At 41.7% G+C, this 12,215-nt stretch overlaps 1 protein-coding gene across 7 annotated transcripts in view; it reads right to left on the bottom strand.

Annotated features, from left to right (window-relative positions):
* Positions 1 to 12,215, bottom strand: part of ALMS1 (ALMS1 centrosome and basal body associated protein) — a 145,034-nt gene that overhangs the window by 109,058 nt on the left and 23,761 nt on the right. For all 7 annotated transcript variants that reach the window (XM_030563833.1, XM_030563827.1, XM_030563832.1 and 4 more), the window contains exon 2: positions 3,198 to 3,332. In XM_030563833.1, coding sequence (XP_030419693.1) covers positions 3,198 to 3,332 — 135 coding nt within the window. The remainder of the gene's footprint in view (positions 1 to 3,197; positions 3,333 to 12,215) is intronic.

Genomic DNA, 12,215 nt, shown 5'->3' with positions numbered 1-12,215 from the left:
GTTGGGCAACATATTACCTGACCAAGCAAAGGTCCCCTCCAGCAAATCTTGTATGCCAACCCAATTTAAGCAACATTGGCACTTTTTATTTTAAGAATTCAGGGAATTTTGTAAACCAAAAACTTTTGCCAAAAAAAAATTTAAGGTTGAAAATTTCTTTCAAAGAAGTCCAGCTAATTCTCCCCTCAAAATATACTTTCTACACAAAAATACTTTTTTTTTAAGTTACAAAATCTGCAAATGAACAGTTGAAGTATCCAGTCATTTCCTCCATTACCACAAGTCTCTCATCACTCAATATCACCCACACAAGCTGAACTCTGCCTCCAAATAAAATTTGAAAAAAATATATGCAAAAGGTCAAAATAAATTACTAGGGGATTATAAATCTTTGTTCTTATTCAAGAGATCAATTTCTAATCATTTGTTACTGACCCTTGCATATAGTTTTGGATATATTTTATTTGAAAGCAATGTTAAGTTTGCAGTGTAAATCAGGTAGGACGGCAGTAAGTGATGCAAGATTATATGGCCTTGGGGAACTACCTGGATTCTTTCTTGTTAGAGGCTAGTTAAAGTTCCCATGTGATTGAAAACATCCCTGTATTCACATCCTACAGACTACTGTAATCATCTTTGTACAAAATACGCCTTGTGAGATATCATTTCAAAATTAATAACTCACTGGTCAATAATATGATTATATATATATGGCAACGTTATATGTAAAGTTATTAAATCCCCCTGTATGATGTTATTAGCACATGTTCAAAACCACACAGCCCTGCATAGCTACAACTACACTACATAGCCAAAGGTTGTTAATCAGATCTGTACTAAACAAAGTACTGTGTATTTACCTCAATTTACATATAAGTAGGAAACAGGGCCAGTAAGACAGCAGGGGAAGCACAGCAGATCAAATTTGCATTTTAGCAAACACAAGTGGGGAGAAAGAGCATGGTGCCTCCTTAATCACCAGACTCCATGTTGCCTTCCTCACTGTTTGAATGAACTTGGCTTTGAGAGGTCATCTTCCGAAGAATCCACTTCAAAGATTCACTAGACTACAAAAGAAAGGGGCATAATACACCCAGCTCTCTCTCTCGCTTTCACCCATGAAGACAAAGGCACCAGCACCTCTGAGCCTCTGGTAGCTATCCTAACCAAGGAAAGGGTCAGTCACCATCTTGCTGGAAGACTGTGGGTGAGAAGGGCCATCTTAACAAAGCCTTGGACCAAATCTTGCTAGATGCGTGTTTTTCCCTTTCATCTGCTTGTAGCCAGGGCCTGCTCCAGGCACCAGCATTCCAAGCTGGTGCCTGGGGCGGCAATTTTCAAGGGGCGGCAATCTCTGTTGTTTTGCCCCGAGCAGTGCGCCGAATTGCCACCGCGGAAACGCACCTGCCGCCCTAAGGGCACACGGACTGCCCCCGCAGCCCAAGAGCGGCAATTCGGTGCGCTGCTTGGGGCGGCGAAAACTGTAGAGCCAGTCCTGGATGGAGATAGTCCCGGACCCGTGTCACACGTGCTAGGTGTAGCTGAGAAACACCTTTGGGGGCAGCTCCTCAGGTGGTGGGAATGGTCAGAGCTGAAGTCAATGTCAATTCACACCAGCTGAGGATCTGCCGCTGCTTTCCTCTGGTCTTTGTGCAGAGCGATCCGAGCCACAGAGGGGAAGGGGGGGTCCCAAACCCAAGCGCCTTTAAGTGCAGCCCTGCTAGCAAAGGATGATCCAGTAACTCGTGTGGATTATTGTCTATCTGGGGTAAAAACAACAAACAGAAAACCATCCCCAGCAGTAAGTGTAATTCACAGCTGCTTGGATGCAAACCCTGCTAGTGTTGGGGAAGAGGAGAGAGAGATTCAGGAGCTGAGCTGTCCAGGTGAGGTTTTTGCAATGCTCTGGGATAGATCGAGTGGCGCCCCCAAACCCTGTTGTCCTAATTTCCTCCCCGCCCGCCCCCCCCCCCCCACACATCTACTTCCCTTTTGATCCGTAGGATATTTCCCAACCCTAGACATGTGAGGCATTTGCTACAGGAGCAGGTCACTGGAAGGAGGGTGGTGATGGGAAAGCGGGAACCAGGGGGTCAGGGGACATTCCTTCCAATTAAGGTGAAAGGGAAAGACACCAGGAGCCTTTTACCAAAAGGAGGGAGAAGCGGGGAAAGAGAGACTGGTGGTTTTTAGACTTTAAGGAGTGAAACTCTCTGATCTCGCTTCCAGTGTGGGTGGGAAGTGAAGTTGAAGTTGGAGGGGCACGCGCTGAAAGAAGAGCAAATGCAAAAGAAATTCTCCTATAACGAGACAAGTTGCCCCCAATAAACCAAGTGATGAATACAAGCCCCATCTTTCTTTTGAGTCTAAGAGATGCCCTTGGGATGAGGTTACAGAGCCATCAGCAGCCATTGCTGAGCAGAGTGGAAAACAACGCAAATCAGAGGCTGTGCACACATGTGTAAAAGCCACCAAAACAAAAAAAGGGGGGGGGGCGGCCAATTTTTTTTTTTTTTTTTGCTTGAGGCGGCAAAAAAACTAGAGCCGGCCCTGCTTGTAGCCATTTCTATCTTGATTATACTTGAATTCACTTAAAATCCTATCTTCTTTTGTTAATAAACTTGTTTTATCTTTAATCTCATCAAGCCAGTGCTGTGTTTGAACTGTTAATGTAACAAACTGTGGTAGAACGAGTAAGTCTAACCCTAAAGTAATATTTAGACCAGTGGATGCCCCCCCTTTGTGAGAAATAAAAGCTGTAAGTAAGGAAACTAATATTCTCATTATTTGTACTGTGGAACATCTGGAGGCATCAATCAAGATTATACTAGGCACTCAACAAACACTTAAAAACCATTGTGCTTGACGTACAAACTAATTTAAGACAACTAAAAATCAACCATTTTCTCATCAGAAAACCCCCAATAGCCAAAACTGGGTCTCTATCCTGCAAATATTTATGCATGTGCTACATTTTACACAATGAAAAGGACCATGTTTCAATGGGATCACTAACATTATGTGAAATTAAAAACATGCATAAATGTTTGCAGAATCACAGCCTTTGGCTGTATTCCCAACATGTATCAATTGCATTACAAATCTCTCACTTTGATACACTGAATTTCAGGTAAGTGAACTCCTTGTCTGATTCTATCTGGATAAACAAGAATCTACTAAATGTATATTTGAAATACCTGATTAATGGCAGATCTCTGTCGTATTGCTTCTCCCAAGGAGATCCCGCTGGCAGCTGAAATCTGGGTTCCACTGCTGCTTTGGCTTAACAACTCCTCCTTCCATCCAGGACGTGGTGGTGTTGTAGCAATAGGCTAAAATCATTTTTTAAAAGAAAGAAGTAAAAATTGATTTTCATGATCCTCCAAGATACAGAGCCATTTAAGTTTTAATGTACTATGCAATATCAGTAAAAACAGATAGTTGCTGGCCCAAATTAATGAGATAAGAATCACATGCTGTAGCTGGAGGTGAAAAGGGGGAAGTTAATTTGCGCATAACACTTCTAATTTTACATGCTAAAATAGTAGTGAAATATCATGTTCTGTGCATAAGATGATCACTTGCATGAGTCAGGAGTTTCTTTTTCCCCATTCATGCAGCATTGTGCAATTCACAGGGAGCACTCTCCTTTCTCAGCAGCATCAGGTACTGGGCCCTGCCAGAGTCAGGGTAACAGATATGCTGGATGAATTGAATGTTAAGTGTTATTCTTTGGATTTATACCAATGGTGTAAGTCAAATTAAAAAAAATTAAAGAAAGGAGCTATATAAATCCATCAAGTGACTGCAGATCAGTTTATATATGTAACTTCGGACCCTGAAAAATGTTTATGGTATTTCTTGGGGAAAAATAAGTTTGACTTGCACCTGCAAAAATGGCTGTCACAGGGCTTTTGCCTTAATGAGGCACCAGATGAAGCTATTTTGTGGTAGGAGTGACATTTTTTCTCTACAGTATACCGAGCATAAAGAGGGAATCTCTGCAGTTGTCTAAGCTCCTAGCGAATCCTGGAGCCAGCTTCACAGGCAAGGCAGCCAGTTCCAATCACACCAGCATGAAAGTGTAAAATGAAACCTGCAGTGTATTTGTCAAACAGATGGTTAAGGGTTAATGCCTCTTTTACTTGTAAAGGGTTAAAAAGTTCACCTAGCCTAGCTAACACCTGACCAGAGGAACCAATGGGGGAACAAGATGTTTCAAAAGGAAGGAGGGAAGTTTTCTGTCTGAGAGTTTCAGCCAGAGTGAAAAAGATCCAGGAACCTACCTCTTATCAGAGTAGTAAGTTTTAGAAAGGAATAAATAAGTTTATATTTATTTCTTTGTAACCTGTCTTATGCAAATAGAGGTAGAATCATATTGGGTATTTTTTTTTGTGTGTATCTAAATTTGTGCCCAGGGGAACATCCTCTGTGTTTTGAATCTGTTGTCTGTGAGAGTAGCTGGTATGCTAATCTCTCCCAAAGGGTTTTCTTTTACCTTTCTTTTCTTTAATTAAAAGCCTTTTCTTAATACCTGATTGATTTTTTCCCTTGTTTTTAGATCCAAGGTGAGCAGCAGTGAGGGATTTTTTAGGAACCAAAAGCCAGATTTTTTTTTTCCTCCTTTAAGATGCTGGGGAAGCAGTGAAGAAGAGAGACCCTGAAGGCAAACAGATAAAAGTTTTTTTAACAAGGCTTTGTTAGAAAGGATTTCCAGCTGGGCTCAGCTGGAGGGTAATTAACAGTTTGCAAACAACAAGTTACAAACCAGTTTTTCTGGTTTCTTCTCATTCTGAGAAGTCCAGTTAAAAGCTGTGGGTGGTTTTTTTTAACCTCGCAAACCAAGATAGCTCAGGCAGAGCAGGGAAACATGTCAAGGTTCCTTCCCCACTCTGAACTTTAGGGTACAGATGTGGGGACCGGCATGGACACTTCTAAGCTTAATTACTAGCTTAGATCTGGTACCACTGCTCCCATCCAGAATTTCAGTGTCTGGATCATTCCCTGTCCCCCCAAAACCTTCCCCTCCCTGGGTAGCCTTGAGAGACTCCTTCACCAATTCCCTGGTGAGTCCAGATCCAATCCCTTGGATCTTAAAACAAGGAAAAATCAATCAGGTATTAAGAAAAGGCTTTTAATTAAAGAAAAGAAAGGTAAAAGAAAACCCTTTGGGAGAGATTAGCATACCAGCTACTCTCACAGACAACAGATTCAAAACACAGAGGATGTTCCCCCGGGCACAAATTTAGATACACACACAAAAAAATACCCAATTTGATTCTACCTCTTTTTCATAAGACAGGTTACAAAGAAATAAACATAAACCTATTTATTCCTTTCTAAAACTTACTACTCTGATAAGAGGCAGGTTCCTGGATCTTTTTCACTCCAGTTGAAACTCTCAGGAGGAAAACTTCCCTCCTTCCTTTTGAAACATCTTGTTCCCCCATTGGTTCCTCTGATCAGGTGTTAGCTAGGCTAGGTGAACTTTTTAACCATTTACAAGTAAAAGAGGCATTAACCCTTAACCATCTGTTTATGACAGTATTATACAGAGATTCAACTGAAACAAAATTGCTCCCTAAAACAAGAAAAGCACTAGTCCAGAAGAGAAGCATCAAACCCAAGCCGATCCAGACAGAGTGTATTGGGCTGCTCAGGTAGGATAGGAGAAGTGCTGCTGGAGAGTGGTAGCTGAAGTGCATGTCGGCTGACTAGGTGTTGCTGAGTTCTTTCTAGGTTAGGGAGGGGCTGAGACATCTGGGAGAACTAGTGTTGGTTGATAGAAGACATCTGGGAGGGGAGCTAGGGTCTGTCTGGGAAGCAAGATTCTGCCTGGACACCAGTTGTTTGGGGTCCAGCTGGGATCTCTTTGAAGGACTGGGGATTAGAAGAAGGCACTCCCAGTGGAGGAGCAGGGGATGTCTCTGGGGGTTTAAAGTCTGGCTGAGGTCTCTCTGGGACTAAGATAAGGGATTTGAGGTTTAGCTGGGAGACAGAAACTTGGGGTTAGTACAGAGATCCCTCACCTACTGTCCCCACCAGACACTGCCAGCAACTCCTTTTGTTGCTGCTGCTGCTTCAATCCATCAGTGTCAGTAACCAGAGAGGAAGCACACATGCATCCAAGGCTGTCCAAATGCCCTATGCCCCGGTGGTCTCTAGTTTCCAGAATGCACAAATGCAGCTCCTGCCCATTGCTTAGCCCAGCGGTTCTCAAACTTCATTGCACCGTGATCCCCTTCTGACAACAAAAAGTTATTACACAACCCCAGAAGGGGGAATCAAAGCTTGAGCCCTCCAGAGCCCCACAGCACGGGCAGGAGGTGGCCAAAGCCATAGCTCAAGGGCTTCAGCTCCAAGCAGTGAGCCTGTAAACTGAGCCCCACTGCCCGGGGCTGAAGCCGAAGCCTAAGCCTAAGCCCCGCCACCCAGGGCTGAAGCCCCTCGGGCTTTGGCCCCAGGCAGTAGGGCTCAGGCTTCGGACCCAGGGCTCAGCAAGTCTAATGCCTGCCCTGGAGATCCCATTAAAATGGGGTCCCAATCCACAGCTTGAGAACTGCTGGATTTAGCCAAATGTGTGATATTCAGGCTGAGCCAGGGCTTGAGTAATAGGGCTGCCAGATGAGTGACAACTGGTACCCAGGGCTGCAAAGAAACCGCAAAATGTAAAGTGGTCATTTCAAGGCTCAGCAGTGAAACAAGAATTCATCCCATCCTCAAGAGTAGGAGAAGAAACTGTTCACCAACAGCACCATGCCACCAAACCCCTGGCACTAGCTGAATGAGTGTGAGCTACCGTGAAAAGATGCAATATAAATTGTTTCTGATGCAGCACGCCATGTAGACTATCTATGTTCCCAAAACAAAAAGGAAATAGTACTGTTTGAATCTGATTCTCTCGCTAGTAAGCTCAATCTCAAAGCAGGAGTTCTGGCTGACCTAAGTCCTGGAAAAGATAATGCAGATATGTTGCACCGATTCTGAGAGCAGTTCATTTACATTAAATGTCTGTGAAACAGTTCTCAAAAACAACGTTAATTTAGAGCTACTGGTCATATGGACAGGGATGACTTGCGTGTTCTTTTGTGGCTTCAATTTCTCTTTCAATATCTGAAGTGACTGTCTTTGCTTCTGAAGAGGTAAGTAAGTCTGCCACATAACATTTCAGCCTAAAGGTAGGGAGGGACAGTGAAGCTCTGTAGTAGCATTTACTAACTTATTCAGGTTCGAGCAAGCCTGACTTTTCTCTGCAACTGACAGTAGGAACAAAAAAAGTCACTTGATATATCAGGGGACAGAAGAGCAGATGCTTCATATTGGTAAGACAAAAATACAAATACAAGCTCTCAATGACCTTGTGGAATCTTACAAAGTACCCTTGTGAAAAAACCTCTAAAGAAAGTCCCAGAAAGATGGGGAAAATTGCAACTCCTACAGAACCTTATACTTTATGTAAACATTCAGGGCCAAATTCACCTCTGGAGTAACCCCAGTAAAGAATTATTCCAGGGATGAAACAGACCTAGTCTCTTAATTAAAATTTATGGTAAATAGGCTAGGGGAAGATGAGGAGGATAAACACCTCCACACTAAGACAGTCAGTTATAACCAAGGAGAAAAGGCTTGTAAATGACTCTGCAGTGGAGTTCACAGCTTTGCTCTGGAGCCATATTCAGATGCTGTTCTTCTCTTCGCCCTGGCTCCTCTGACTGTACCTGCAGAGATGGGAACAGCAGCAACCGAACACAACTCTAGAGTGACACCATGAACTCCACTACTGAAGCAGATTTCCCCTCCAACAACCCCCTTTGGCTGTTTTCTGAGGAACAAAAGCTCCAAAAAAACTTGCAGGAATGAGATTCCTGCTTGTGGAAGATGAAACATGTCCCCTATCCACACTTGGGGTCAGTGAAGGGATGTCTTTCCAAATTCCCAATATTCCCCTATTTTCTCTTCTCCATAGCCTGCCACAGCCATTCCCATCTCCTCACTCTGACTTCAGTGATGTAACTCCTCAGCTCCATCAGATACAGGCCTCCTCGGCAGCAGGCAATGATCTTCAAAAAAAGAGAGAACCCATACTTCACAGCTTCAGCATAGCATGGAGCACCCCGATTGAGTGTTAGAAGTACTAACTGAGGGTTCGAGGGAGTGCAGCAACAGGGAATTATGCATGGCGTTGCCATCCTCCTTAACCACCGATCACTGCTCATTCCATATTTCACACCACCACCAGAGTATTTCAAGGAGGTCATCTCTGCCCATCACCCCACCCTCAACCATAAACCTTGTAATAATGCCATACCCCCACGCCATCTTTGGATTGTCAGGTCTATGCTCATTCTCTCCACCTGTGCTTTGCTGTCTAAAGAAGATAGCTGTAGAGCAGGTCTCCTAGCTCCATTCCTCAGGCAGCTTCAGGGAGAAGTCCTCTCTCTCCCACCCACCTACTCCATGACACATGACATGTTGAGACAGACCAGGTAAAGGAGTACCTCTGTCTGAAACTGCCTGCAGAGTGGCACTGCCAGGGCCTGCTTACATACAGCTTTTCTAACCTGCTTCACACTTAATTGGCCTTTAATAAAGTGTGTGTGTCAGGGAATATTTAATAATGAAGTAAAGTAGAACCTCAGAGTTACGAACACCAGAGTTATGAACTGACCAGTTAACCACACACCTCGTTTGGAACTAGACGTATGCAATCAGGCAGCAGCAGAGACGGTATTAAATGTAAACTACTAAAAAAAATAAAGGGAAAGTATAAAACACAGAACTGACAAAGTAAGGAAACTATTTCTGTGCTTGTTTCATTTAAATTAAGATCATTAAAAGCAGCATTCTTCTTTAAATAGCAAAGTTTCAAAGCTGTATTAAGTCTATGTTCAGTTGTAGACTTTTGAAAGAACCACCATAACATTTTGTTCAGAGTTACGAACAACATCCATTCAGGGTGTTCATAACTCAGGTTTTACTGAAACAGGGAATACATTGGTAAAGGAGTAGAACCAATGAGACACGAAAACTACTACATACGAGATCCTTCCTTGTAGAAGAATTACAATAATTTTTTTAGGGGCACAATATAACTAAAAATCTTCCAGTGAATCATTTTTATAGACATTTCTATAGTCATACATAATCTATTCCTGGTCTTCACTTGGAAAGTTGTACTTAGTTGCATAGATCTGCACACACTGTGGGGTATTCGCCATTTCCACTCCATATGAATGGCAAAGAATGCGACGGCAATTTCACAGAGGGTCTCTGTACCCCAACATGTGAGATAAGGCATTTAATCTTGGCAGACCCCACTCCAGAATGAAGATTTGTCATCAAAGACAAATACATGAAATTCAATAATTTAGATTCTATAGTTATAAAATAAGAGTTAATCTAATACAAAGGTTGAGAATTTACCCTAACTGATGCTTAAAATGAAAAAAAAAATAAACTGATTTTCATGTAATAAATGCAGTAGAACAAAAATCAAGCTTAAAAGGAGACTTAGGTTGGAACTCATTAAATAAACATGTTCTTACTTACATAACTAATTGCATCTTATATTTATTAGATCTGGAAAAACTTTAAAGTGGAATCTATTTTTCACTTACATTGTTTGTTTACATTTTAATTTCTCTCAAATTGGCATTCATAACAAGTATTTTCAGTTCATCTAAAAAAGAATTTCAAGTTCAAACACATTTGACGGTTCTGTTTATTTTTAATAAAAATATGTAAGTGCATACACAAGTTATATGATTCTCATGCTCCTGGCAAGCCATCGATTCAGGCATAAAGATGAGGCAACCTTGATGAAAGGCATTCAGGGATCAATAATGGCATAAAGATCCTTTCAACTGTAGATCACACATTCAGATATGCCTCAAACTGCTAACAAATTAAGTTTGTAGCTATCCAGTGGCTGTCTGCTGGTCTACATGAAATGAGTTTAGCGTCTCAGACTAGATCCCAATGGACAGAGATCTGTATCACAAAAGCCACCAATACATTAGACTCTCATTACATCGTTGGCCATAGTTTCAACTGACACAATGAAGTCTGAATGGATCATAAAGAGTGAATTCCCCTCTCGCCCTTAATGGTGTTTGCCTCAGGTTAGTGTTGAGACACAATGGCAAACAACATTGGGAAACTTGAGCATCTACACCCCACATCCTGTCTGTGAATAAATGGAAGAGTTCACTCTCCTGGGATGTAAATCACAACCCACTTCACTTTTAAGAATGGCAAATTTAATTTGGGTCTTTAAGTGCTCAGTGGCCCCTTTAACAAAAGCCAGCTTGCCCAAATGGCTAATTTTAAAGAGAGATGCCACCAGCACCATACACCCACATTTCTTCAGCACCAGTTAAAAAAAAAGCCACTTCACAAATTAATTTCAGAAATCTTATCTCTGGAGGCATAACAATAGAGCCAAAATTTCCACACAGTTTGCCTTCCTCCAGTCTTCCAGGAAATCAGATCACTGAAATATATACATGACATGGTTGTTCCTTGGTACTGAACAACTGTGGGTGTACAACACAGGGGTCTCCCCCTTGAAAATAGCTGTTCCAAAGCTGTTGATTGAAACCAGTTTAAAAGCATCAGTATTTGTAAAAGGCTAATAGTATCATTTTGAAAACCTGTGCTGTGCTACCTATTGCTTGTGCATGGAACAATGTTGCTCAAATAAAGGCATACAGCTTCTACGAAAATTATTCAGGTCACTCAAAACAAGATGAAAATGTTTATTTAAACTTTTAAGCATTCATAGACATTATTGAACAGTTTTTTTAAATCAAACTTTCATATGCTCAACTGACAGCAGGCAATCTATGCAATAAAATCATTCTCTAAAGCATTACTGCAGTGTGGATGAAATTCACTCATAACAACAGGGGCCACTTAAAACTGGTAACACAGCAGAACAGTTGTTGCAGCAGCTGTTCTGCGGCACAGGGAAGGGCAGCTACAAAGCAGGTGAACAGGGTGACTCTCTACCCTCTGAAACCAGTGGAGTGATTATTCTGTGTAACCCACGCATAAGGACTTCAGGGGTAGACCAGGACAAGGCCACTGAATCCACAATTAAATAGACCGGTGGCCATGAATCTCTGCATGGCAGGGTGTGCAATGGTCACAGCTCCTGTTCAGTCCAGATGCCGGAAGCATAGCAACAGATACAATGAGAATCTGCTCCATGCTTTGGCTACTATTAGTTGGGGCTGAAGTCCATTCCAAACACCCCTACATCGCAGTTTGCTTGGGATTTGTGCTAGGGCAGAGGAAATTAATTTCATCCTGTATGTATATGTTCCATTATTCATATTAATCAGTCATTAGAACAGGGGTCAGCAACCTTTCAGAAGTGGTGTGCCGAGTCTTCATTTATTCACTCTAATTTAAGGTTTTGCGTACCAGTAATACATTTTTTACATTTTTTGAAGAACTCTTTCTATAAGCCTATAATATATAACTAAACTATTGGTTTATGTAAAGTAAATAAAGTTTTTAAAATGTTTAAAATTAAATTAAAATGCAGAGCCCCCCAGGACCGGTGGCCAGGACCTGGGCAATGTGAGTGCCACTGAAAATCAGCTTGTGTGCCGCCTTCGGCACGCATGCCATAGGTTGCCTACCCCTGCATTAGAAGAAGGAACACTAGGGTACTTGACAATGGTTTTGAATAAAAACACATTTCAGCAGCTGTCTGATAATTAAATAAGGGGCCTTTTACTTAAAATTTAGATTCTGAAAAGGTTACAATTTGGTATTATAATATACATCTTCAGTACAGGGGAGTTTTATTAATCCCACTTGAAATGAACAGTCTTGAGTATGGGACACACACTGCCCTTAGGAGGCTAATCAAAAATGTGTAATGAGACATGAGCAAAATAGTACAAATTAACGAAGGATTAAATGTGATAGATATTGATTTTATTTAGATATGTTAAGTATAGCTAATTAGCTGGGTGTTCTGAATGGTACTAGAACAGATCAGTAACAAGGCATGTGTTAAAGATGCATGTAATGAATAGAGTAAGATGGAACAAAAGAGCAGTGGTTGTGATGCTCCGTTTAGTTTAAACGTCCTATGCCTCTAGTGAAATTTGTTACTTTTTGAAATTATTTTATTATTTATAAGTGTGTCAGCCTGCCAGCCTTGAAGACTGGGGTCCTTTGTCTATAGATTAAGTAGTGAC

The sequence above is a fragment of the Gopherus evgoodei genome, chromosome 5 (genome assembly GCF_007399415.2).
Source record: "Gopherus evgoodei ecotype Sinaloan lineage chromosome 5, rGopEvg1_v1.p, whole genome shotgun sequence".
In the NCBI taxonomy this organism is placed as follows: Eukaryota; Metazoa; Chordata; order Testudines; family Testudinidae; genus Gopherus; species Gopherus evgoodei.
This window is presented reverse-complemented; position numbering and strand designations above follow the sequence as displayed.